The sequence below is a fragment of the Hemiscyllium ocellatum genome, chromosome 2, assembly GCF_020745735.1.
Source record: "Hemiscyllium ocellatum isolate sHemOce1 chromosome 2, sHemOce1.pat.X.cur, whole genome shotgun sequence".
Lineage (NCBI taxonomy): Eukaryota > Metazoa > Chordata > Chondrichthyes > Orectolobiformes > Hemiscylliidae > Hemiscyllium > Hemiscyllium ocellatum.
In genome coordinates this window covers 137,434,742-137,459,233 of record NC_083402.1, presented here as the reverse complement: position 1 = coordinate 137,459,233, position 24,492 = coordinate 137,434,742, and the positions used below count along the sequence as shown (strand labels likewise).

The 24,492-nt window shown below is 44.0% G+C and overlaps 1 protein-coding gene across 1 annotated transcript in view; it reads right to left on the bottom strand.

Annotated features, from left to right (window-relative positions):
* The window catches only part of LOC132829112 (neuromedin-K receptor-like), an 88,810-nt gene that overhangs the window by 5,106 nt on the left and 59,212 nt on the right, over nucleotides 1–24,492 (bottom strand). The window contains exons 2-3 of the mRNA XM_060846435.1: nucleotides 16,995–17,171; nucleotides 10,653–10,803 (exon numbers count right to left, since the gene is read on the bottom strand). Of these exons, the coding sequence (XP_060702418.1) occupies nucleotides 10,653–10,803; nucleotides 16,995–17,171 (328 nt within the window). The remainder of the gene's footprint in view (nucleotides 1–10,652; nucleotides 10,804–16,994; nucleotides 17,172–24,492) is intronic.

Genomic DNA, 24,492 nt, shown 5'->3' with positions numbered 1-24,492 from the left:
TTTCAAACAAAAACTAACAAACTTAAAAGACCCAGTACAACCCATGGACAAAACCAATGTCATCTACAAAATTCCATGCAAGGACTGCCACAAACACTACGTAGGACAAACAGGAAGAAAGTTAGCCACCAGGATACACGGACACCGGCTAGCCACAAAAAGACCCGACCCTCTCTCCCTCGTAGCCCTACACACGGATGAAAAAAACCCACCATTTCAACTGGGACAACACATCTATCCTGGGACATGCTAAGCAAAGACATGCCAGAGAATTCCTAGAGGCCTGGCACTCCAACCACAACAACATAAACAAACACATAGATCTAGATACCATCTATCAACCCCCCCAGAAACGAACAGGAAATGACATCACTACAAACCCCAGGAACCCCATCCAGGAGAAAGATATAAATAGAAAGCAGGAGACAACAGCTTCACTTCACTTGGAGGTCGCCACTGATGATGTTACCGAGCCAGGTAATGAATCGTCTGGATATCAAACCTACAGCTCAGCGAGCAAACCTACACTCTAAACCTCAACCCTGAGCTACAAACCTTCACAAACCTTGCAAATACAACATAGAACATAGAATAATACAGCACAGTACAGGCCCTTTAGCCCACAATGTCATGCTGAGCATTTATCTCAATCTAAGATCAACCTAACCTACACACCCCTCAATTTCCTGCTGTCCATGTGCTTGTCCAGCAGTCACATAAATGTCCTGAATGTGCAATCAATTTGCCACAGCATACCTCTACAAATAGTGAAAGGCTGGATTCTTTCTCTTTTGTAAGGTGGTTGAGGGACAATTGTTGGCAAAGGCTCAGTGTGCTGTTGTGAGACCCAATATACACCAAGAGGACACACACGGCTTTGTCATAATGTCTCATCTGACAAACAGCACCTCCAACCATATAGCACACGTATTGCACTGAAACCTCTCGACTGCAGCTTCCAAAACAAAATAACAGGATTTTAATGAGGGATAACATGAGGTGGTACAGTGGCTCAGTGGTTAGCACTACTGCCTCAGGGTGCCAGGCACCCGGGTTCGCTTCTATCCTCAGGTGTGGAGTTTGCACATTCTCCCCATGTCTGCATGGGTTTTATCTGGGTGCTCTGGTTTCCTCCCACAGTCCAAAGATGCTCAGGTTAGGTGGATTGGCTGTGCTAAATTGCCTGTGGTGGCTAAGGGTGTGTTGGCTAAGTAGATTAGCCCTGGGAAATGCAGAGTAACAGGGATGGAGTGTGTCTGAGTGGGAGGGTCAGTGTGGATGAGTGCCTACTTCCATTCTGTATGGATTCTATAATTTGAAGAATTCCACTGCCACAGATATTCCTGGGATATTCAGGAATGAAGTGTATGGTCATTGCTTTAACATTCATGATTAAGATGGTGTGTACTACATATACATTTCCTCAATCATTTTGCTCTCTCAAATTTAATTCACCCAGATCCCAAAGAGTATATTAACAGACCCTCATCCCCATGTAAAGGTTGGAGTATGTGATTCTACTACAAAGACACATGCTCTAACAGTTGAAGAGATCAAGATATTGTGCTGCTTGATACATCAGACAGAGTGTTGGAGACCAAACTTTTCTACATGTCATGGACCTCAGTATCACAGGGACCACTTCAGAGCTGGATATTTCCCACAGGAACTGGACCTCAACATCGCCCAGAGTACCTCTGATTTCAATATCACCCTGACATTCCAACCCAAGCATCTCAATTCTCTGGCATTTTGATGGCTCACTCATCCTTCTTGAAGGTAGAAATGAGTCTCAGCTCAGCCTTTGACAAACAATTTTTTCTTTCCATTTTCTTTTAACAGAATACCAAGTGCACTGAAATGAAGGAAGCACATAAGGAAGTTTGTTTTCTCAATATATTCCAAGTGCATCCAAGTGCTTTTGAAATCAAGTCACTTTTTGAAAAAAAAATTCTTGTGGGACATGGGCTGGGCCAGCACTTATTGCTGGTCCCTCGTTGCCCTTGAGAAGGTGGTAGTGAACTGCTCCAGATTCTGTTCTGTAGGTATACTCTTAATATTCTTTGGGGGGGGGAGCTCCAAGATTTTGACTCAGCGGCAGTGAAGGAATGGCGGTGTGTTTCCAAGTCAGGATGGTGAGTGGCTAGGAGGGGTACTCTTATTGTGTATTAAAAATTATAGCTTATTTGTACACAGCCAGGCCCCACCAGAATGTTAGTGTCTCTGGTAACACGAAGCAAAACTCGAGAGCATCAGTATTGAAGAGCCTATCCCAGATTATCTATCAGTTTATGACCTGAAACATTCTGAGCTATGATTTTGCCTGATTAAAAACAGGTCTTAGATGCAATTCTGATCTTGTTTTGTGCAATAATTCCAATTTTCTTAATCTAACGATATTGAGGATGTAACCTTTGCTTCTATCTTCAGGACTCTGGTGTAGATTATTGTCAATTGATGACACAGAAATAAATCTAAAAACATTACACGCAAAGACAGTCATTTGGTAAGAGGGATGGACAGTGTAAATACCAGCATTATGCAGACACTTGAACAACACGATCAGACTTTCCTAAAAATATATACCCACGCTTCACTGCATGACTGAATGAATCGCTGCATTTCTGGAGGTGCTTTCTTTCAAAACAGAAAATAGAGAAATAAAATCCCTACAGTGTGGAAGCAGGCCATTCGCCCCAGTGAGTGAAAAATGAGGTCTGCAGATGCTGGAGATCACAGTTGAAAATGTGTTGCTGGTTAAAGCACAGCAGGTTAGGCAGCATCCAAGGAATAGGAAATTCGACGTTTCGGGCATAAGCCCTTCATTAGGAATCCTGATGAAGGGCTTATGCCCGAAACGTCGAATTTCCTATTCCTTGGATGCTGCCTAACCTGCTGTGCATTCACCCCAGTGAGTCCACACTGACTTTCTGAAAATCACCCCACCCATACCCACCCCCTGCCCCATCCCTGTAACCCTACAGTTCCCATGGCTAACCCACCTAACCTGCACATCTTTGATCTGTGGGATGAAACCAGAGCACCCAGAGGAAACCCACACAGACACAGGGAGAATGTGCAAACTCCATGCAGACAGTTGCCTAAGGCTAGAATCGAAAACTGAGTCCCTGGTGCTGTAAGACAGCCATACTACCACCATGTTGTCTACAGAAGCTAAATTGAGGCCATCATGTCAGTCACATGTTAAACAAACATCCTTAATATTATAGGGTGAAGTGTAGGGCATGCTCCATGAAACGTGGACAATATTTACTCTAATTGATGATGGAATACTTTCCATTTGCCTGGATGAGTGCAGCTCCAACAAAACTCAAGACCCTAGACACCAACCAGGGCAAAGCAGTCTGTTTGACTGACAGTATATCCACCATCTTCAATATTCACACCCTTTACTGCTGATGCACAGTGGCAGAACTGTGTACTTCCTACAAAATGCATCGCAATAAACCATCAGGATTCCTCTGATGACAGCTTCCAAAATTGTGACCTCCAGCATCTAGAAGGTCAAGGGCAGCAGATGCTTAGGTACACAACCACCTTCAAGTTCCCCTCCAAATCACACACCATCCTGAAACGTATTTGCCATTCCTTTCTCTCACTTGTTCAAGATTCTGGAAATCCCTTCTTGTCAGCACTGTGGGTGTTCCTACGCACCAAGGATTGCAGCAGCTCAGGAAGACTGTTCGCCAACAGCCTCTCCCGGGGCAATTGGGGATGGGTACTAGGTGCTGGCATGGCCAGCTATGCCCACATCCCTTGAACAACTTAAAAATCACCAATATACAGATTATCTGGTCGTTTTCTTATCGCTGTATATTGAACCTCTCCAAAGGGAAATTGCTCCTCATGTTTCCTTCATTACAACAGTTACTACAACTAATGGAGTAGTTCTGTATTGCTCATAGTTCTGGCATGACTGGAGATTGTGAAAAAAGCTATATAAATGAATGTTTTTTCATAATGTAATTGAATCTTATTTCAAAACATCGATCAATGTGTGTGTTCTGATCTACTGAATTTAAATTCAAGGCTGCTAGTAAATTGAGTTATATGAATCATGAGTTAGTTTGACAGTAAATGAAATCAATCGCTGTGGGAAATAATAATCTTTATCATCACAGTGTTGATTGCTTATCTGAATAAAACACGATTCAGAATCATTTGCAGGATGTAGAAGAGACCCTTCTCTAGGACATTGATATCAGTCACAAAAGATGTTCCTGCAGAGACAGCCAAGAAATGAATAGAAAACAATAGGCAACAAGATATACTGATATGTGTATTATAGGAACTGAATTCTGCAGCACAATTTTGGAAACGTATCTATCCATAGACAGTATCAAGCAATATCAAATCTTCCATAAGAGGGGCTATAAATACTAGATTAGATTAGATTAGATTAGATTCCCTACAGTGAAGGTTAAAGGATCTTCTATCAACATGTTAATTCTCACTTTCAGAAAAGTACCCTCTACTGCTCCAATCCTCATACTAGTAACATCTGCAAGGTCCATGTCGAATTAACTACCATCAATAGGCACAGGAATTACTGCTTGTACAGCTGTCAAAGCTGAAGGGCTAATAGGAGACACCCTACACAGACAGGCTCAATCTTGAGATGTTCTCTCAGCGCTTTTAAATATTTGAAAACTAATATGGCCACAGCTTTATGACCACAATCCTAGGTGGTTAGGTCAGTATAGAGATTATGGTGGAGGAGGAATGTAGGAAATAGGGATAAGCCATAATGCTGATCGAACCTCCTCTTCCTTTTAATGAGGTTATGGATGATCCCCTACTTTAACCCTATTTCCCACACTATCCCCATATCCCTTGATCTATCTGGGAGGAGTAGGGCTGCACATCAAAGTGATCCCAGAATGTAGCCCTCCAGTCTCCTATTAGGAAGATATCTATTGGCCCTCAGCCACACTTCTGATGGTATGGAAGGGTCTGGCAGGCTCATTTTAAAAATCCAACTGGGCTCTGATCAACTGTTTTTATTGTCATTTAAATCAATTTAACCATCTAATGGTCACTTGCATTTGCATAGCACTGGCACACTGACTAGCATTAGGATTATCTGTGCCTGCCCAACTCTATTCCTATTCTCATTTTAGATCCCAAACCCTGCTCCAGGTTTCCCCTTTTGATATCAAGACATTCCCTCCAAAGCCAATTTGTTAATTTGCTCATTGTCTATCACTCCAGCCCCACCTCATGCAGTCATAGAGATGTACAGCACAGAAACAGACCCTTTGGTCCAACTCATCCATGCTGACCAGATATCCCAGCCTAATCTAGTCCCATTTGCCAGCACCCGGCTCATATCCCTCTAAACCCTTCCTATTCATATACCCATCTTCCTCCACCACAATCCTAGGTGGTTAGGTCAGTATAGAGATTATGGTGGAGGAGGAACGTAGGAAATAGGGATAAGCCATAATGCTGATCGAACCTCCTCTTTCTTTTAATGAGGTTATGGATGATCCCCTACTTCAACCCTATTTCCCACACTATCCCCACCACATCCTCTGGCAGCTCATTCGAGCTCACCCTCTGCATGAACAAGTTGCCCCTTAGGTCTCTTTTAAATCTTTCCCCTCTCACCCTAAACCTCTGCCCTCTAGTTCTGGACTCCCCCAACCCATGGAAAAGACCTTGTCTGTTTACCCTATCCATGTCTCTCATGATTTTATAAACCTCTGTAAGGTCACCCCTCAGCCTCTGATGCTCCAGGGAAATCAACCCCAGCCTATTTAGCCTCTCCCTATAGCTAAAAACTTTCCAACCCTGGCATCATCCTTGTAAATCTTTTCTGAACCCTTTCAAGTTTCACAACATCTTTCCGATAGGAAGGAGACCAGAATTGCACGCAATATTCCAACAGTGGACTAACCAATGTCCTGTACAGCCGCAAGATGAACTCCCAACTCCTACACTCGTCTTGATTGCCAGCTGGAAAATCAGTGAAAGACATGCGTTGCCTCATTTTGGGAAGGTCCTCCATACCAGGAGCCTAACAGCCATTGGATAGCCCTCCCTAGAAACAGGGGACAGGTGCAGAAATTTTGCCAAGCAAGAGCTGCTGGCCAGTCCAAGACCAGCAGCTCTCGTGCTCAGCAGTGCCACAGGTGAAGGTGGTGGCTGCTGCTAGAACAACAGGCTTCAACATCCAAGGTCAGAGATAAGTAACGTTAAGCGGGATTTCCCAGGTTCAAAGTTGGACAGAGAATGGGCAGCAAGTGGATCTCAGTGAAAACCCTTCCCTTTCCCTTTCCCTTTCCGAGTGTCTTAAACAGCTATTGATTAGTAAGCGGCCCCCATTTAGAGCTGACAATCAGGATGTAAAAAATGAGGTCTGCAGATGCTGGAGATCACAGCTGAAAATGTGTTGCTGGTCAAAGCACAGCAGGCCAGGCAGCATCTCAGGAATAGGGAATTCGACGTTTCGAGCATAAGCCCTTCATCAGGAATGAGAGAGAGTAGCCAAGCAGGCTAAGATAAAAGGTAGGGAGGAGGGACTAGGGGGAGGGGCAATGGAGGTGGGATAGGTGGAAGGAGGTCAAGGTGAGGGTGATAGGCCGGGGTGGGGTTGGGGCGGAGAGGTCAGGAAGGAGATTGCAGGTTAGGAGGGCGGTGCTGAGTTGAGGGAACTGACTGAGACAAGGTGGGGGGAGGGGAAATGAGGAAACTGGAGAAATCTGAATTCATACCTTGTGGTTGGAGGGTTCCCAGGCGGAAGATGAGGCGCTCCTCCTCCAGCCGTCGTGTTGTTATGTTCTGCCGGTGGAGGAGTCCAAGGACCTGCATGTCCTCGGTGGAGTGGGCGGGAGAGTTAAAGTGTTGAGCCACGGGGTGGTTGGGTTGGTTGGTCCGGGCGGCCCAGAGGTGTTCTCTGAAGCGTTCCGCAAGTAAGCGGCCTGTCTCCCCAATATAGAGGAGGCCACATCGGGTGCAGCGGATGCAATAGATGATGTGTGTGGAGGTACAGGTGAACTTGTGGCGGATATGGAAGGATCCCTTGGGGCCTTGGAGGGAAGTGAGTGTGGAGGTGTGGGCGCAAGTTTTACATTTCCTGCGGTTGCAGGGGAAGGTGCCGGGGGTGGAGGTTGGGTTGGTGGGGGGTGTGGATCTGACGAGGGAGTCACGAAGGGAGTGGTCCTTGCGGAACGCTGATAGGGGAGGGGAGGGAAATATATCCTTGGTGGTGGGGTCCGTTTGGAGGTGGCGGAAATAACGGCGGATAATACGTTGTATGCAGAGGTTGGTGGGGTGATAGGTGAGAACCAGTGGGGTTCTGTCTTGGTGGCGGTTGGAGGAGCGGGGCTCAAGGGCGGAGGAGCGGGAAGTGGAGGAGATGCGGTGGAGGGCATCGTCGATCACGTCTGGGGGGAATCTGCGGTCCTTGAAGAAGGAGGCCATCTGGGCTGTGCGGTGTTGGAACTGGTCCTCCTGGGAGCAGATGCGGTGGAGACGAAGGAATTGGGAATATGGGATGGAGTTTTTGCAGGGGGCAGGGTGGGAGGAGGTGTAGTCCAGGTAGCTGTGGGAGTCAGTCGGTTTATAGTAGATGTCTGTGTTGAGTCGGTCACCCGAGATAGAGATGGAAAGGTCTAGGAAGGGGAGGGAGGAGTCTGAGACAGTCCAAGTGAATTTAAGGTCGGGATGGAAGGTGTTAGTAAAGTTGATGAACTGTTCAACCTCCTCGTGGGAGCACGAGGCAGCGCCGATACAGTCATCGATGATGTCGACTCATCTTCCGCCTGGGAACCCTCCAACCACAAGGTATGAATTCAGATTTCTCCAGTTTCCTCATTTCCCCTCCCCCCACCTTGTCTCAGTCGGTTCCCTCAACTCAGCACCGCCCTCCTAACCTGCAATCTCCTTCCTGACCTCTCCGCCCCCACCCCACTCCGGCCTATCACCCTCACCTTGACCTCCTTCCACCTATCCCACCTCCATCGCCCCTGCCCCTAGTCCCTCCTCCCTACCTTTTATCTTAGCCTGCTTGGCTACTATCTCTCATTCCTGATGAAGGGCTTATGCTCGAAACGTCGAATTCCCTATTCCTGAGATGCTGCCTGGCCTGCTGTGCTTTGACCAGCAACACATTTTCAGCTGACAATCAGGATGTAAATTTTACCTATCATGCTTGTTGCATGGCAACAGACCCACTGGCAGGTTTTCACCAGCAGCGATAGCCTGAAGTGGTCATTAATTGGCCCCTTAATGGTCACATTTTGCTGTGGGTAGGAAGGTTGACTATTTTCTACCCTGAGCTGAGGCAGGAAGGAAGGCAGTGGGGTCAGGTTTGACCACCACCCACACAATGGTGTGTCGTTCCTGTCCCCAAAGTTCACCACCACAAAGAGCAGAAGGTATTCCGATGGAATGTGTCTGTGGCATCTGTCATCACCAAATAAAATAGGTCACTGCAAACATTACAGTAAAGGAGGAGGTTGCAAAGAAATTGAAAAATAGATAAAAAGTGCTACTTAAAAAACAGAGGTGAACATAGCTCAGAGGGGAACTGTTTTCCCACAACCCCATTCCACATCTTCCAGTCCAGATGGGATACATCCCAGTTGATAAGAGAGGTATGGGTGAATATTGCGGAGGATCTGAACACAGCCTCCCATGCTTCCTTAGATATGGATGTGCGAGGCTGGTTACACCCTGTTACAGATGAAGAGAGAGTTAAGCTCGGTGACTACAGGCTGGTCAGCCTAATGTTGGTGCTGGGAAGCTTTGAGATGCAACAAACACAGGAAAAATAATTTGGAACAAAATGGGTTAAATTAATGACATCCGGCTGTTACAGGAAAAGATTAACTGAATTCAGTTCTATGATGGAATGGCAGAGGGGTATACATCATTCACTCTATCTATTTCCACATTAAAATCCGCACCTGGCTTCACCTCAGACTCAGACTGTCTGCTGCTGAAACCCTCATTCACACCCAAGTTACCTCGAGGCTTGAACTGCCTGGTACACTCCTACTCAGTCTCCTGCATACCTGTGGACATCCAAAGCTCAGCTGCCCCTCCTTATTTGCCCCCAGTCCCATTTATCCATCATCCATATCCTCAATAACGTCAACTGGCTCTTGATGAAGCAATATCTTGAAATTAAAATTTAAATCTCTTCTTAGTGTCAGCCCTTGGACTCAAGTCCCTGTAAACTCTTACAACTGCACAACCCTCCAAGACATCTCTGCTCATCTGAGTCTGACTTCCATGGTGGTTGCACTTTCAGCACTGGACCTCTCTCTCTAACCTTGTCCACCTCTCTTTCCTCCTTTTAAAATACTCTTTTAAAACCTTCCCCTTTTCATCAGCTATCCTAGACACCTTGGCCTGATGTCACATTTTGTTTTCTCAATCTCGAGTGACTTGAAACATTTTATTATGTTAAAGATTCGTTTTACAGACAAGTTATTACTGACAACGCAAAAACAAAACACTAGGGTCATTTTTAGTGGAATAGAATTGAAATAGAAGTTGCATTAAAAACTTTGATACCTCACACTCAGAATATTGTAAAGTATTTGGAGTTTTGGTCTGCATTTGATTGGAAAGGATAGCGAGTTATCGAGCAAGGTGAGAAGAGAATTAGAAGAATAGCAAAATTGAGGGGTTACATCCATCAGGAAATACTCATCAGGCTGGAGTATTTTATGAAAGGGAAATCTGAACGGTGACCTTGGGAAGATTCATTGTGACCTGTGGCTTGAGAGGAACAAGTTTGGAATCCATGAGATATCAAAGCAAACATCCCCAGCTCAGATACTTGGGAAAATTCCCTTTCTTCTTAATATCTAAAATCCAAACTCCAACATCCCATCGCGATATTGTGCATTGTGATTTTCTGTCCCCCACTGTTCCTGTTTTTTTTCCCTAAATATGACTGTTTAGATTATTGTCAAATGAGCGAGTTTTACAATTTAAATTCTGACTCCCGGAGCACCAAGCTATATCTTAAAAGACAGCTGACAAACAGATCATGAAAGATGAATTATTTATTTTGAAATGGAGCACTTTGCCTCTGACAAGATCATATGGATTTTCATAGTATTGTTCCGCATCACCATTCCTTTGAATGTGGGCAATTGCACTGGTATTAAATATGTGAGTCTTGAAAGGTTCTCCATTTCATGCCTTACTTGCCAGCAAAGAAAACAAATGAATCGTTACTTCAGGTAGCTGAAATCTTTAACCTTTGGGCTGCAGTTATTTTTGAGCATGCTATAGTGGAAGCACAGCTTGCACCCTCTCATTTCTTTGAACACCAAGACTCAAATCTGAGAAGAGCTGTATTTGAAATGGATTCCAGGTTTGAGCCTCTTGCCCTGAAGAAATTGACAGCTGAGTGTAACAGGTTAGAATTAATTAAAGGCAAGATGTTGCATGTAGGATGTGTTAGTTTAACCAACGCGAGACGATAGATGAACTAATGGTAAAATTAATTTAAAATGCTACATGTTATGCACCTGTGCTGACAAACAAGGATGAAAAGCTTAAATGTCACAATGCAAAACTGACTAGCGCACACCCGCAGACAATGATGAGTTCTGCCACAGAAACCGACATTAACTTTTCTGCACATTCAAAACATATTTCGGTTTAACCTTTCGTTTGGCCTTGAGCTGCTCGTGGTAGTTTTCCACAGTATCGCCAGGAATTTCCCCACCCCACAGTGTGAATCCAATGATGGTGTATGTAATGGCCATCACAACTAATGGCAGCAGGTACACCAGGACAAGAACAGCAATTTGGTATCTGCAAGAGAATGGTGAAAAATGAATAATTGCAAACCTGCAACCAACTGACAGCTCTTGCTCACCACCACGAATATATTTCTGGCACTCACCCATCACAAGTCCTAAATCTAATTTACTTGGGAGATACTCTTGCTGTTCTGGGCAAAGGTGATCAACAAATATCTAGTATAGGTCCCTTGGCTAGCCCCCACACCCTCCTGTGCACTGTGCACCGATCATCACTGGACAGGATGATCTGTTTATTATTAATGCTTACAGCTGGGGACTAAGACAATATTTTTCTTATTGCTCTATGTCTTGTCAGGAGTAAGCAAAGATATTTGGACCAATTCTCTCAGCAATGGGTATACCGGTACACTGTGCTAGTTTCCTCGTGCATCCATTTTCAGAAAAATCTCACCCAAATAGCAAGAAGCTGGAGAGGCTATGTTGATTATAGAATCATAGAATGCCTACAGTGTGGAAACATGCCATTTGGCCCATCGAATCCACACTAACCCTCTGAATAACATCCCGCCCAAACCCACAATCCCCCTCCCCCATCCTATCTCTGTTACCCCACATTTCCCATGGCTAACCCACCTAGCTTACACATCCCTGAACACTATGGGCAATTGAGCATGGCCAATCCACCTAACCTGCACGTCTTTGGAGTTTGATATTCAAACAGAAAGGAACTGCTGGCCTGAAATGACAGTGATGAGGAAGCCAGAAGTATCCCAAGGCATGAGTTATAGCATGCATTTATCTCCAAGCTACATTCCAGTTCCCTCTATTGCAATACAAACAGTAAATTGAATGAGGGTGTTTCTTGATGATTGTACAGAGCTCAGTTCCATTTGTAATTCCTCGGAGGATGAAACAGCTCCTGTCCACATTCAGCAGGAACTCTGTAGCAATCGTGAGAACAATTTCCAAAGGTTCAAAAACAGCCTTTCTTAGAAGGGTCACTCGAACCGAAATGTTAACTCTGATTTCTCTCCACAGATGCTTCCAGACCTGCTGAGCTTTTCCAGCAATTTCTGTTTTTGTTTCTGATTTACAGCATCTACAGTTCTTTCAGTGTTTACTTTGATCAAACATAACCCATGGACTTTTGGGATGAATACGTCATACAGTCATAGAGTCATAGAGATGTACAGCACGGAAACAGACCCTTCGGTCCAACCCGTCCATGCCGACCAGATATTCCAACCCAATCTAGTCCCACCTGCCAGCACCCGGCCCATATCTCTCCAAACCCTTCCTATTCATAAAACCCATCCAAATGCCTCTTAAATGTTGCAGTTGTATCAGCCTCCACCACGTCCTCTGGCAGCTCATTCTATACATGTACCACCCTCTATGTGAAAAAGTTGCCCCTTAGTTTTCTTTTATATCTTTCCCCTCTCACCCTGAACTTATGCCCTCTAGTTCTGGACTCCCTGAACCCAGGGAAAAGACTTTGTCTATTTACCCTATCCATGCCCCTCATTATTTTGTAAACCTCTATAAGGTCACCCCTCAGCCTCCGACGCTCCAGGGAAAACAGCCCCAGCCTGTTCAGCCTCTCCCTGTAGCTCAAATTCTCCAACCCTGGCAACTTCCTTGTAAATCTTTTCTAAACCCTGTCAAGTTTCACAACATCTTTCCGATAGAAAGGAGACCAGAATTACCTGCAATGTCCCAACAGTGGCCTAACTAATGTCCTGTACAGCTGCAACATGACCTCCCAACTCCTGTACTCAATACTCTGACCAATAAAGGAAAGCATACCAAACGCCGCCTTCACTATTCTATCTACCTGCGACTCCACTTTCAAGGAGCTATGAACCTGCACTCCAAGGTCTCTTTGTTCAGCAACACTCCTTAGGACCTTACCATTTAGTATATAAGTCCTGCTAAGATTTGCTTTCCCAAAATACAGTACCTCGCATTTATCTGAATTAAACTCCATCTGCCACTTCTCACCCCATTGGCCCATCTGGTCAAGATCCTGGTGTAATCTGAGGTAACCCTCTTCGCTGTCCAATACACCTCCAATTTTGGTGTCATCTGCAAACTTACTAACTGTACCTCTTATGCTCACATTCAAATCATTTATGTAAATGATAAAAAGCAGAGAGCCCAGCACCGATCCTTGTGGCACTCCACTGGTCACAGGCCTCCAGTCTGAAAAACAACCCTCCACCATCACCCTCTGTCTTCTACCTTTGAGCTAGTTCTGTATCCAAACGGCTAGTTCTCCCTGTATTCTATGAGATCCAACCTTGGTAATCAGTCTCCCATGGGGAACCTTGTCGAATGCCTTACTGAAGTCCATATAGATCACATCTACCACTCTGACCTCATCAATCTACTTTGTTACTTCCTCAAAAAACTGAATCAAGTTTGTGAGACATGATTTCCCACACGCAAAGCCATGTTGACTGTCCCGAATCAGTCCTTGCCTTTCCAAATACATGTACATCCTGTCCCTCAGTATTCCCTCCAACAGTTTGCCCACCATCAAGGTCAGGCTCACTAGTCTATAGGTTAACTTGCTTATCCTGTAGAAAATGGTTTTGCCCATTCCCCCTACTCCAAGATTTAGGTTTTAGGTCAGTCTAGCTCATTGGGTGAAATCATACAGGGGTTTGAATGACCCTGGGGTGTGATGAGAAATCTGGGAGAATCATGTGAAGTTTCAACAAGACCTTTCTCGAAATCATGAGCAACCCCTTGCATTTTCAAAACAAAGTCCTGTGACTCAAGATGCGACACTCATCAAGCAATGGAGCTTATTGTGTCCTATTGGCTTCATTCACTGAAAATCCCACCTTTATTAACAAGTAGCTTCCTCTTGTACCACTCACTGCGAGAAGACCAGATCCTGGCAGTTCACGGCAGCAAGTTCAGTCAATATGATGCCAGCCGGCTGCTTGCACCTCTGGGACACCCATCAACGATGTCTCAGGGCAGAGTCCACGGCACCAGCAGCATGGAGCCCGTGGACACAGCTGACAGGATCTGTCACCTCACCATCTCTCAGGAATCCCATGGCACCTTTCCAATCTATTTGTAGGATTTTATGCACTTTAAAGCCACACTTTGAGATGTGCCAGCAACTATAGTTTGCAAGCAGGAACAGCAACCTAGGTCACAGCTTGGAACAGGCAGTGTTTCACAGTTAACCATAGAATCATAGAATCCCCTAAACTAACTACTCAACCTGCAAGTCTGTTAAAAAAGCAAATGTAATGCTGTCATTTATCTCAAGAGGGTTGGAATATAAATGCAGAGATGTGCTACTGAGACTTTATAAAGCTCTAGTTGGGCCCCATTTAGAATTCTGTGTCCAATTTTGGTCCCCACACCTCAGGAAGGACATACTGGCACTGGAGTGTATCCAGCGGAGATTCACACGGATGATCCCTGAAATGGTAGGCCTAACATACGATGAATGGCTGAGGATCCTGAGATTGTATTCATTAGAGTTTAGAAAGTTGAGGGGAGATCTAATAGAAACTTACAAGATAATACATGGCTTAGAAAGAGTAGACGCCAGGAAGTTGTTTCTGTTAGGCGGGAGACTAGGATCTGTGGGCACAGCCTTAGAATTAGAGGGGGTCAATTTAGAATGGAAATGAGGAGACATTTCTTCATCCAGAGAGTGGTGGGCCTGTGGAATTCATTGCCACGAAGCGCAGAGGAGGCCGGGACGTTAAATGTCTTCAAGGCAGAGATTGATAAATTCTTGATCTCGCAAGGGATTAAGGGCTACAACGAGAGTGTAGGTAAGTGGAGTTGAAATACCCATCAGTCATGATTGAATGGCGGAGTGGACTTGAGGGGCCAAATGGCCTTACTTCCTCTCCTATGTCTTATTGACTTAAGACCTAAGTGTGGAAACAGGCCCTTCGGCACAACAAGTCCACACCAACCCTCTGAAGAGTAACCCACCCAAACCCATTCCCCTATCCTATCACCCTACATTTACGCCTGACTAGTACACCTAATTTACACATCCCTGAACATTACGGACAATGTAGCATGGCCAATTCACCTAACTTGCACATCTTTAGACTGTGGGAGGAAACTGGAGCACCCAGAGGAAACCGACGCGGACATGGGAAAATGTGCAAACTCCACACAGACAGTCGCTCGAGGCTGGAATTGAACCCAGATCCCCACCGCTGTGAGGCAGCGGTGCTAACCACAGTCCATAGGAAACTGTTCACTTACACTCTTAGTGTTTACTCACCTTGAGGCTATCCTGGTGCTCACAGTATCCCTGCCTTACCTTTCTGGAATACCCCTTCTCCCTACCCCACCCAGACGGAGCTACCAGGCTGACATTATTTCTGTCTTGCGTGCCAGTTAGCGCATAATGTTTGTCATGGCTGCCAGACTCCTCAGTGAAGTTAGAAGTCACATGACACCAGGTTATAGTTGACCAGATTTAGTTGAAATCACAACGTTTCGGGACACTGCTTCTTTGTCAGATGAAGTCTCAGTGAGGTTGACAGTGATATTGTCCTAGTACAGTGCATCAAGGGCAGCCTCCATTGTCAATCTTGTCAAAGTCAGTCAGACACTCAGGATGGTCAGGGTCAAGATTCTCTTCTCATAGGAGATGGAAGCCAAATGTCAAGCTGCCCACCACCCATCCCATCTCTTTCCCCCCTCTTGCGGGAGTTTTCTCCTGGAATGACAGAAAGAGAGGGCTTGAGAGAGATGGAAGTGGCTAATTCAGTAGTTAGCGCTGATGCGATGGTGGCAGAAAGGTTTTCTTAAGTGAGTGACTAGGCAGTGCAGAGTCTATGCAGGGTCAGGAGAGAGAGAATGGAGCAAGTGAAAGAAGGTGTTGCAGGCAATAGTGAGAATGGTAGAATCTGAGCCCTAGTAGGAGGTGGGTACAGTAAGAGGGTGAGTATGAGGAGCAGAGAGAAGGTGGTGATCCTTCGGTGGAGTGGAGAGGATCATTGACCACCTTCCAGAAACTTCCATTTTTGCATGGTCTGGAAGAGTGGAAAATTATTGTCAGTGATAAAGGGAAGCTCAGGATTGTGGGACTGTTGGTGAAAGGGAGGTGTAGTTGAGTTTACTGGAACTGCCAATTAACGATTTAATCATGTTGAGCCCAAGCCTGCAGTACTTCTTTATACAGTGAAGTCTGCTAATTGTTTACAATCACAATTTGACCCTCAATATAGGGCAATAATTGCATTGTCTGTGGTGGTCAAACTGTGCATGGCTTTGACTAACCCTGTTGAATCAACAATTTGGAGCTCTGAGGACTAACTTAGAATGAGGAAAAATATTTTTTAGATAGACAAAGGAAGCGAAACGATAACATGATCATCTCACTCAGATGTGTCAGGATATTTAATGGGATATGAGGAAAGGTCCATTATTGCTCTTTACACTAGCCTTTATTGATCACCCATTTTTGATGAGTAATGGTGACCCTCTTCTTGAACAATAGCTGTCTACATGGTGGAGATACATCCACAGCACTGTTAGCTGTGGAGCTTCAGGAATCTGACCCAGCAATAAAGAAGGAACAACAATAAATATCTAAGTCGGGCTGATGCATGATTGAGTTTGTGGATTGACCTACTGTAAAAGGAGTATTGCTGAGGGTCACTGGATGATATGCCCATATCTTTGATGTTGAAACTGGTTACCTGAAATGGAATAACATTTCATTCACGTGGGCGAAAGTGGGTACTGCAGATGATGGAGATTAGAATCAAGATTAGAGTAATGCTGGAAAAGCTGGTAGCATCCGAGGAGTGGGAAAATCGACATTTGGAGCAAAAGCCCTTCCTCAGGAATCACAAGCTTTTGGGATGCTGCTTCTTTGTCAGGTGAAGTCTCAGTGAGGTTGACAGTGATACTGTTGTAGGAATGAAACGTTGATTTTCCTGCTCTTTGGATGCTACTTGACCTGCTGTGCTTTTCCAGCAGTATTCTAATCTTGACTCAACATTTCATTCACCGCACCACACCCCCCACCCAAATTTGCCACAAGTAACAGCCTGCATCTGGAATCCAAGTGTGCCAGTGGCTATTTTTCTATGTTCGTACAATGGGAGTCTCATGAAACCTTGATAAGTGCATCTCCAACTCTTTCAGTGCTGCTTGCTTATCCCAGTTAGTACTATGCATAGGTTAAGTATCTTTCCTGTAAATCTTCTCTCATGTATAAGGTCAGCTCACACTTACATGAAATCTCCTGGCCAGTTTAAAAGGCAGAGGACCCGTTCTGGGTAATGCTTGATTTCTGAATAGTAGCACTGAGGAAATGCAAGAGTAATAGCCAGACCCCAGATGCTCATAATAATGACTTTTGTTGTGGTTGCTGACAGTCTTGGCTGTAAAGGATGTATAATTACCATGTACCTGCAAAAACAGAAAAGGGAATTAATCAATCACTCCTTTCTATAGTTAATTTGGTCGATTGGACATATTATATGTATGCTACATAATCTTTTGATACATTTTTCATTGAAAGACAACACCTCCAACAGTGCAACAATCACTCCATGCTCCAGGGATTCAGTCTTTTAAAGAGTAGGTAGTGTTAGATATGAAAGTACTTCAGCAATTCATGACATGAAGCTAAATGAATGCAACACCTTCTCTGAAAAAAAAATTCTTCATGAATAAATTCATGACTATCTTATCCAATATTCTTTGAAACCAACTTACTGAAGTCACAATCATGTAGCATCTGTATTACTGAAAAAATGGAACAAACAGATGTTAATTCATCCAGAGATAAGACCTGAGGCCAAAACTGTTGAAGAATAGGTTTTTCTAAATAAGTATCAAGATGCATAGATGCAATGGTAGTTTAAAAGAGGGTGTCCATTGCATCTGGAGAATGTGATACCAATTGCAAAGCAAAGGGAGGTGCAAAAAAAACTAAATACAAAGGATTCATTCAAGTGAAAAAGGCTTCAGGAGAGTGGTAGCAAGAGGATTTGAGGATGAAAAGTGGTGTTTGAATTCAATACAGTTGGAGACAGGAGCGAGAACGGATCAGAGGGCTTGATGATGGATGAGTTGGACATAATAGATCTGGATATGAGCAGCTATATTTTTGACAAGCTGAAGAATATATAGCCAACAAAGACAGCACTACAGCAATAAAGTCCACAGGTAAAAAATGTCTACATTGAGATTTAGTGAGCATAATTTCATTGCTTAGAGAAGCAACAAATTAGGTGGGCACTTAAGAGAGATAAAATTGCAGGGTTATGGGCAGCGCACGCGAGACTATTCTTCCACATTCTAACTTCCATATGCTTCAGGTCATCCAAACCTCTGCTGCTTATGTTTTAACAAGCACAAAGTTCCCCATTTACCCCTGCGATGGTTGACCTATATTAGGCTCCCAGTCAAGCAATGTTGTGATTTTCTAATTCTCATCCTTCATTCCAAATCCCTCATGGTCTCACCTTTCTTTTAATTGTAATCTCCTACAGACTCACAACTATCCAAGACAACTGAACCCTGCTAATTCTGGTCTCTTGTGCGTGTGGATTTTAATTGCTCCACCACCGGTGACAGCAACTTTACTCTCACCCTCAAGCTCTGGAATAACCTCCCTACTGTCTGCCTCTCCACCTTTCTTTCTTCCATTAAACCACACCATGGAACCTACTACTCTGACTAAACTTTTGTCATTTGACACAAAATCTCCTCATGTGGCTCACTGGCATATTTTGTTTATAATATATCTATGAAATGCCCTAGTCATTTTATAACATTAAAGATGTTACATAAAAAGAAGTTATTGTTGCTTCAACATATCATTCCCAATTCTTGCAACAACATAGTCTCATGGTCCTCTTTTAAACCTGATCAAACAGATTTCCCAGTTCTATTACTTAGCTGGCCATATCTATTGAGGTGGAAGAATGTTTTGAACAAATGATAATAATCAGTTCCCAGTAATTACTTCAGCAAGATTGCAGGCTCAGTTTCCAGTAAAGATTTTTTAAAATTCTCCTCCTCAAGATCATTGGATGGTCAGACTGTTCTATCTCTTTGCCCAAGTTTTTGATCACTTGTCCTAACATTTCTGTGCCTCAGTGTCAGGCTGGGCTTCTGTGAATTATATTGGTCAATTAAACTAGCAGCAAGTTATAGAAAGTAAATAATAGGCAACAGTGGTTATAGTGTCAAACCCAACCAATATAAATTGTGAACTCAAGTAGGAATTTAAATTAATGCTTATTCCTACATGAACATAAATGTATTTTTTACTTGTATTCAATTTGCAAATATAATGACTAGAATGTCTTGCCTGTCTGGTTGAGCTATTCACCCTTGAATAAATCACTCAATAAACTCTGACCTCTTGAGGTGACTCCCTATATTATATTAGCCAAATTTTCAAAGAAGATATTTAATTGGCTGAAAAGTACCCTGTGACATCCTGTGGTTTTGTGGGACATGATACAAATAGATTGAAGTGAGAGTTCTGAGGAAGGGTCACTGGACCCAAAATGTTAATTCTGATTGCTCTCCACAAATGCTGCCAGACTTGCTGAGCTTTTCCAACAATGTCTGTTTTCTGGTTTTCAGCATCCTCAGTCATTTCAGTTTTTATACAAAAAGGTTGTTTTTTTAATTCCATCTCTATGTTTAAATGAAGCACTATTCAGCAGTGAAGAATATTTGTTTTTAAGCATTCTTGTGTATTAGTCAAATTTTTTTGTATGTTAAGATAGAGGGATAGTTAGATAAACTACTTAAGAAGGCATATGGAATATTTGTGGTGCCAGAAAAGCACAGCCAGTCAGGCAGCACCCAAGGAGCAGGAGAGTCAACCTTTTAAGCATGAGCTCTTCCTGATGAAAGAAGAGGCTGTGCTTTTCCAGCACCACGCTTTTTGAAACTGATCTCCGGCATCTGCCGTCCTCACTTTCTCCTATGTGGAATATTTGCCTTTATTAGCCATGGTACAGTGTGTTAGAGCGGGGAGGTGATGCTAGAACTGTATAAAACGGTGAGTAGGCCGCAGCTTGGGAATTGTGTGACGTTCTGGAATCCACATTATAGGAAACGTGTGATAGCAATGGAGAGAGTCCTGATGAGATTGACCAGGATATTCCCTGGACTGAAGAGTTTCAGATAAAAGGAGACTGGGATTGTTTTCCTTGAAGCAGAGGAGATTGAGAGGAGGCTTGATTAAGATGGATAAAATTGAGGGGCATAGGCAGGATAGGCAGGAGTGAACTTCTCCCCTTGGTGAAGGCATCAATGACCAAGGGACATTGATTTAAGGTCAGGGGCAGGATGTTTAGAGGGGATGTGGGGACATTTTTTTCATCCAGGAGATGGGAATTTGAAATACTGGCGTGCATCTGTAATGCCAAGGTATACAAGGCTATGGGCCAAGACAATTACCATAAGATATTGGAGCAGAATTAGGCCATTCAGGCCATTGAGTCTTCTCTATCATTCAATCATGGTTGATATATTTCTCAACCCCATTCTCCTCCCTTCTCCCCATAATCCTTGATCCCCTTACCAATCAAAAACCTATCTAAATACACACAACGAGTTGGCCACTGTTGTCTCTAAGGCAATGAGTTCCATAGATTCACCACCCTCTGGCTGAAGAAATTCCTCTTTATCTCAGTTCTAAAGGGTCATCACTTCACACTGAGGCTGTGCCATTGAGTCCTAGTCTCTGACGAGTGGAACATCTTTGCCATGTCCAATCTATCCAGACCTCTCTGTATTCTGTAAGTTTCAGTCAGAAGCTCCCTTATCCTTCTAAACTCCATTGAGTATCGACTCAGAGTACTCAACTGCTTCTTATATGACAAGCCCTTCATTCCTGGGAGCATTCTTGTAAACCTTCTCTGGTGTCCCTGCAATGCTACCACATCTTTCTTTCAATATGTGGCCAAACACTGCTCACAATATTTTGAATGTGGTCTGATCAGAGCCTTATACAGCCTTAGCAGAACATCTCTGCTCTTGTATTCTAGCTCTCTTGAAAAGTATGCTAAAATTGCATTTGCCTTCCTAATTGCCAATTGAAACTGCAGTTTGACATTAAGAGAATCCTGAATTAGAATTCCCACATCCCTTTGTACTTCAGATTTCCAACCGCTTTCCAATTTAGAAAATAGTCTATGCCTCTATTCTTCCGACCACACATTTTCCCACATTGTATTCCATCTGCCACTTCTTTGCCCACTCTCCAGCCTGTCCAAGTCCTTCTGCAGCCTCCTATTTCCTCAACACTACCTGTCCTTCTACTTATCTTTGTGTCATCTGCAAATGCCCTTAGTTTCTTCGTCCAAATCTTTAATGTATAACCTGATTTGCTGTGGTCCCAACACAGATCCCTTCGGAACTCCACACGTCACTGGTTGCCATTCCTGATAAAGACCCGTTTATCTTTACTCTCTGAGTCCTGCCATTCCTGTATCCAAGCCAGTACTTTGCCCCTAACACCATGGGCTCTTAACTTATGATTTGAGTTGATTCCATTCCCTACAGTGTGGAAACAGGCCCTTCGGCCCAACATGTCCACACCGACCCTCTGAAGAGTAACCCACCCAGACCTATTCCCCGACATTTACCCCTGACTAATGTACCTAACACTATGAGCAATTTAGCACAGCCAATTCACCTAACCTGCACATCTTTGGATTGTGGGAGGAAACCGGAGCACCTGGAGGGAACCCACGCAGTCACGGGGAGAATGTGCAAACTCCACACAGACAGTCGCCTGAGGCAGGAATCGAACCCAGGTCCCTGGCGTTGTGAGGCAGCAGTGCTAACCACTGAGCCACCGTGCAACCCTAATTTATTTAGCATTATTTAGCAGCCTCCTGTGCAGCACCTTGTCCAAGGCCTTCTGGAAATCCAAATCGATCATGTCAACTGGCTCTCCTTTGTTGAACTTGCTTGTTACCTCTTCAAAGAATTCTAATTGATGTGTCAGGCATAACCTCCCCTTGACAAAGACATGTTGATTCTGCCTATTTTACAATGCACTTCCAAGTACTCCATAATCTCATCCTTAATACTAGACTCTAAAATCTTACCAACGGCTGTGGTCAAACTAATCGGCCTACAGTTTCCTGTCTTCTGCCCCTTTTCTTCTTAAACAGGGATGTTACGTTAGCTATTTTCGAATTCTCTGGGACCATCCCTGACTCCAGCGATTCCTGAAAGAGCATCATCACTACCTCTACAATCTCCTCATCTATCTCCTTCAGAACTCTGGGGTGTAATTCATCTGATCTGGCTGATATATCCGCCTCCAGACCTTCCACCTTTCCAAGCATCTTTTCCTTAGTGATGGCCACTACCCTCACCTCTACTTCCTGCCACTCTTAAAGTTCTGATATGCTGCTGCTGTTTTTCACTGTGAGAACTGATGCAAAATATCGATTCAGTTCATCTGCCATTTCTTTTTTCCCAGCCTCATTTTCTAATATCCACTCTTTGCCTCTCTCTTAACTTCTAGATACCTAAACAAAGTACTTCAATCTTCTTTTATATTACTAGCTAACGTACCCTTATATTTCATATTCTCTTCGGTATTTATCTATGAAATGACTATTTTCTAAAAAAAAGGAATTGATGAAATCTATTCATTTGATTTAGCTTTCTTCAATCCCTTAAAAAAAAGTGGAATACCAGACTCAGTTCAAAAATCTATTAGCCATTTACAACTGTCAATTAATCTGTGAAGTGATAAATACTCCACTGTGATGAGTCAGCCATGCAGCATTAGTCCTGAAATGATAAACCTCAGAATTATAAAGGTGGAATGAAACAACAAGTATGGTATTTTTAAACACTTCTGACAGTTTTTACAAAGTATTTAAAGAGCAAATGTTTTAAATACTTTGACTGTGTGACAGCTCCCTTTGACTTATCCTTCAATGGCTCACTTCTTCAGCTCCAATGAGTTTATGCACACTTTCTGAGTGTTCGTATCTACATTTAACAGTCTGAAAGGATATCTTTCTATCCCATAGGACTCCTTATCTTTCCCAAAGGCACCGGACCACCCCCAAAGGTGCCTGGAATCATATCCGAAAGGATACTTTGCCTCGCCAAAGGCTTTCAGTTGCTTCAGATCTTCTCCTACCAGGTCAAAAGTGCATCACTTCATCCAGTCAGTGAAAATCAGATCAGCCTGCGACAATTGCACTTTAACATGTGTAGCATCTGTGAACTGCCGATGTGTCATTTAGGAAGTAATAGATGTCAGGTTCGAGGGCGAGACTTCTGGATGTGTTCGTCCCCAGCCATTTTCATAACAATAGAGAAGTTCTCCAGCTTGATGCTAATTCAGCCAAAATACTTGCTCAATGTCTCTGACATTTCCTCACTGCCCATAATAATTCATCTAGACCAGTTAGGCAGACAATTATTGAGATTAAAAAAAGCCAAGTATTCTTTAATCTATTAGCCCAACCAGAAGAATTAACATTTAGCTTTAGACTTGAACTGGTTAGGGGCTTGAAGTTGTGTGGGTGCCAGGATCCCAGTGAGTTCTGTGCTTGAAGGCATAGCAATAACTTAATTCAAGCAGGAAACTATACTAGAAAGAGGATAAGTCATGAACATACAAAATGAGTGCTCCTACTCTACATTGGAGAAATCAAACGCAGACTTGATGACTGCTTTGCAGAGCACCTTTGGTCTGTGTGTAAGAAGCACCCTGACCTTCCCATTCCTGGTCATTTTAACACAGCATCCTGCTCGAATGCCCATTTGCCTGTCCTCAGCAGTGAATCACAGCGTAAACTGGAGGTACAACATCACATCTTCAGACTAGGCACTTTACAGCCTTCTGGACTTCATATTGAGTTCAACACCTTCAAACTGTGAACCATTTCTTCCCATTCTTTTAGATTAGATTAGATTAGATTCCCTACAGTGTGGAAACAGGCCCTTTGGCCCAACAAGTCTACACCGACCCTCCGAAGAATAACCCACCCAGACCCATTTCCCTCTGACTAATGCACCTAATACTACGGGCAATTTAGCATGACCAATTCACCTGACCTGCACATCTTTGGACTGTGGGAGGATACCGGAGTACCCAGAGGAAACCCACTCAGACACAGGGAGAATGTGCAAACTCCATACAGACAGTTGGCCGGGGCTGGAATCGAACCTGGGACTCTGGTGCTGTGAGGCAGAAGTGCTAACCACTGCACCAGGGACATTACTTACAGTGTGGAAACAGGCCCTTTGGCCCAACATATCCACACTGACCCTCCGAACAGCAACCCACCCAGACCCATTCCCTTACAGTTACTCCATTCACCTAACACTGCGGGCAATTTAGCATGACCAATTCACCTGACTTGCACATCTTTGGATTGTGGGAGGAAACCGGAGCACCCGGAGGAAACCCACGCAGATACAGGGAGAATGTGCAAACTCCACACAGACCGTGGCCCAAGGCAGGAACTGAACCCGGGTCTCTGGCGCTGTGAGGCAGCAATGCTAACCACTGTGCCACCAGGTCACCCATTAGCTTATTATCATGTCCTTTCTCCCCTCCCCTCATCCCAGGTGCTCTCCTTTCAAGTCTGGCAGATGACACACCATTGTTCTGCCATTCTCACATTCCAATCACTTAACCTGAACTATCAGCATCTTTTCTCCACCAGCACCCTACACCCACTACCTCCCACCCCCACCCCCTCCACCTCAAACTATGGTA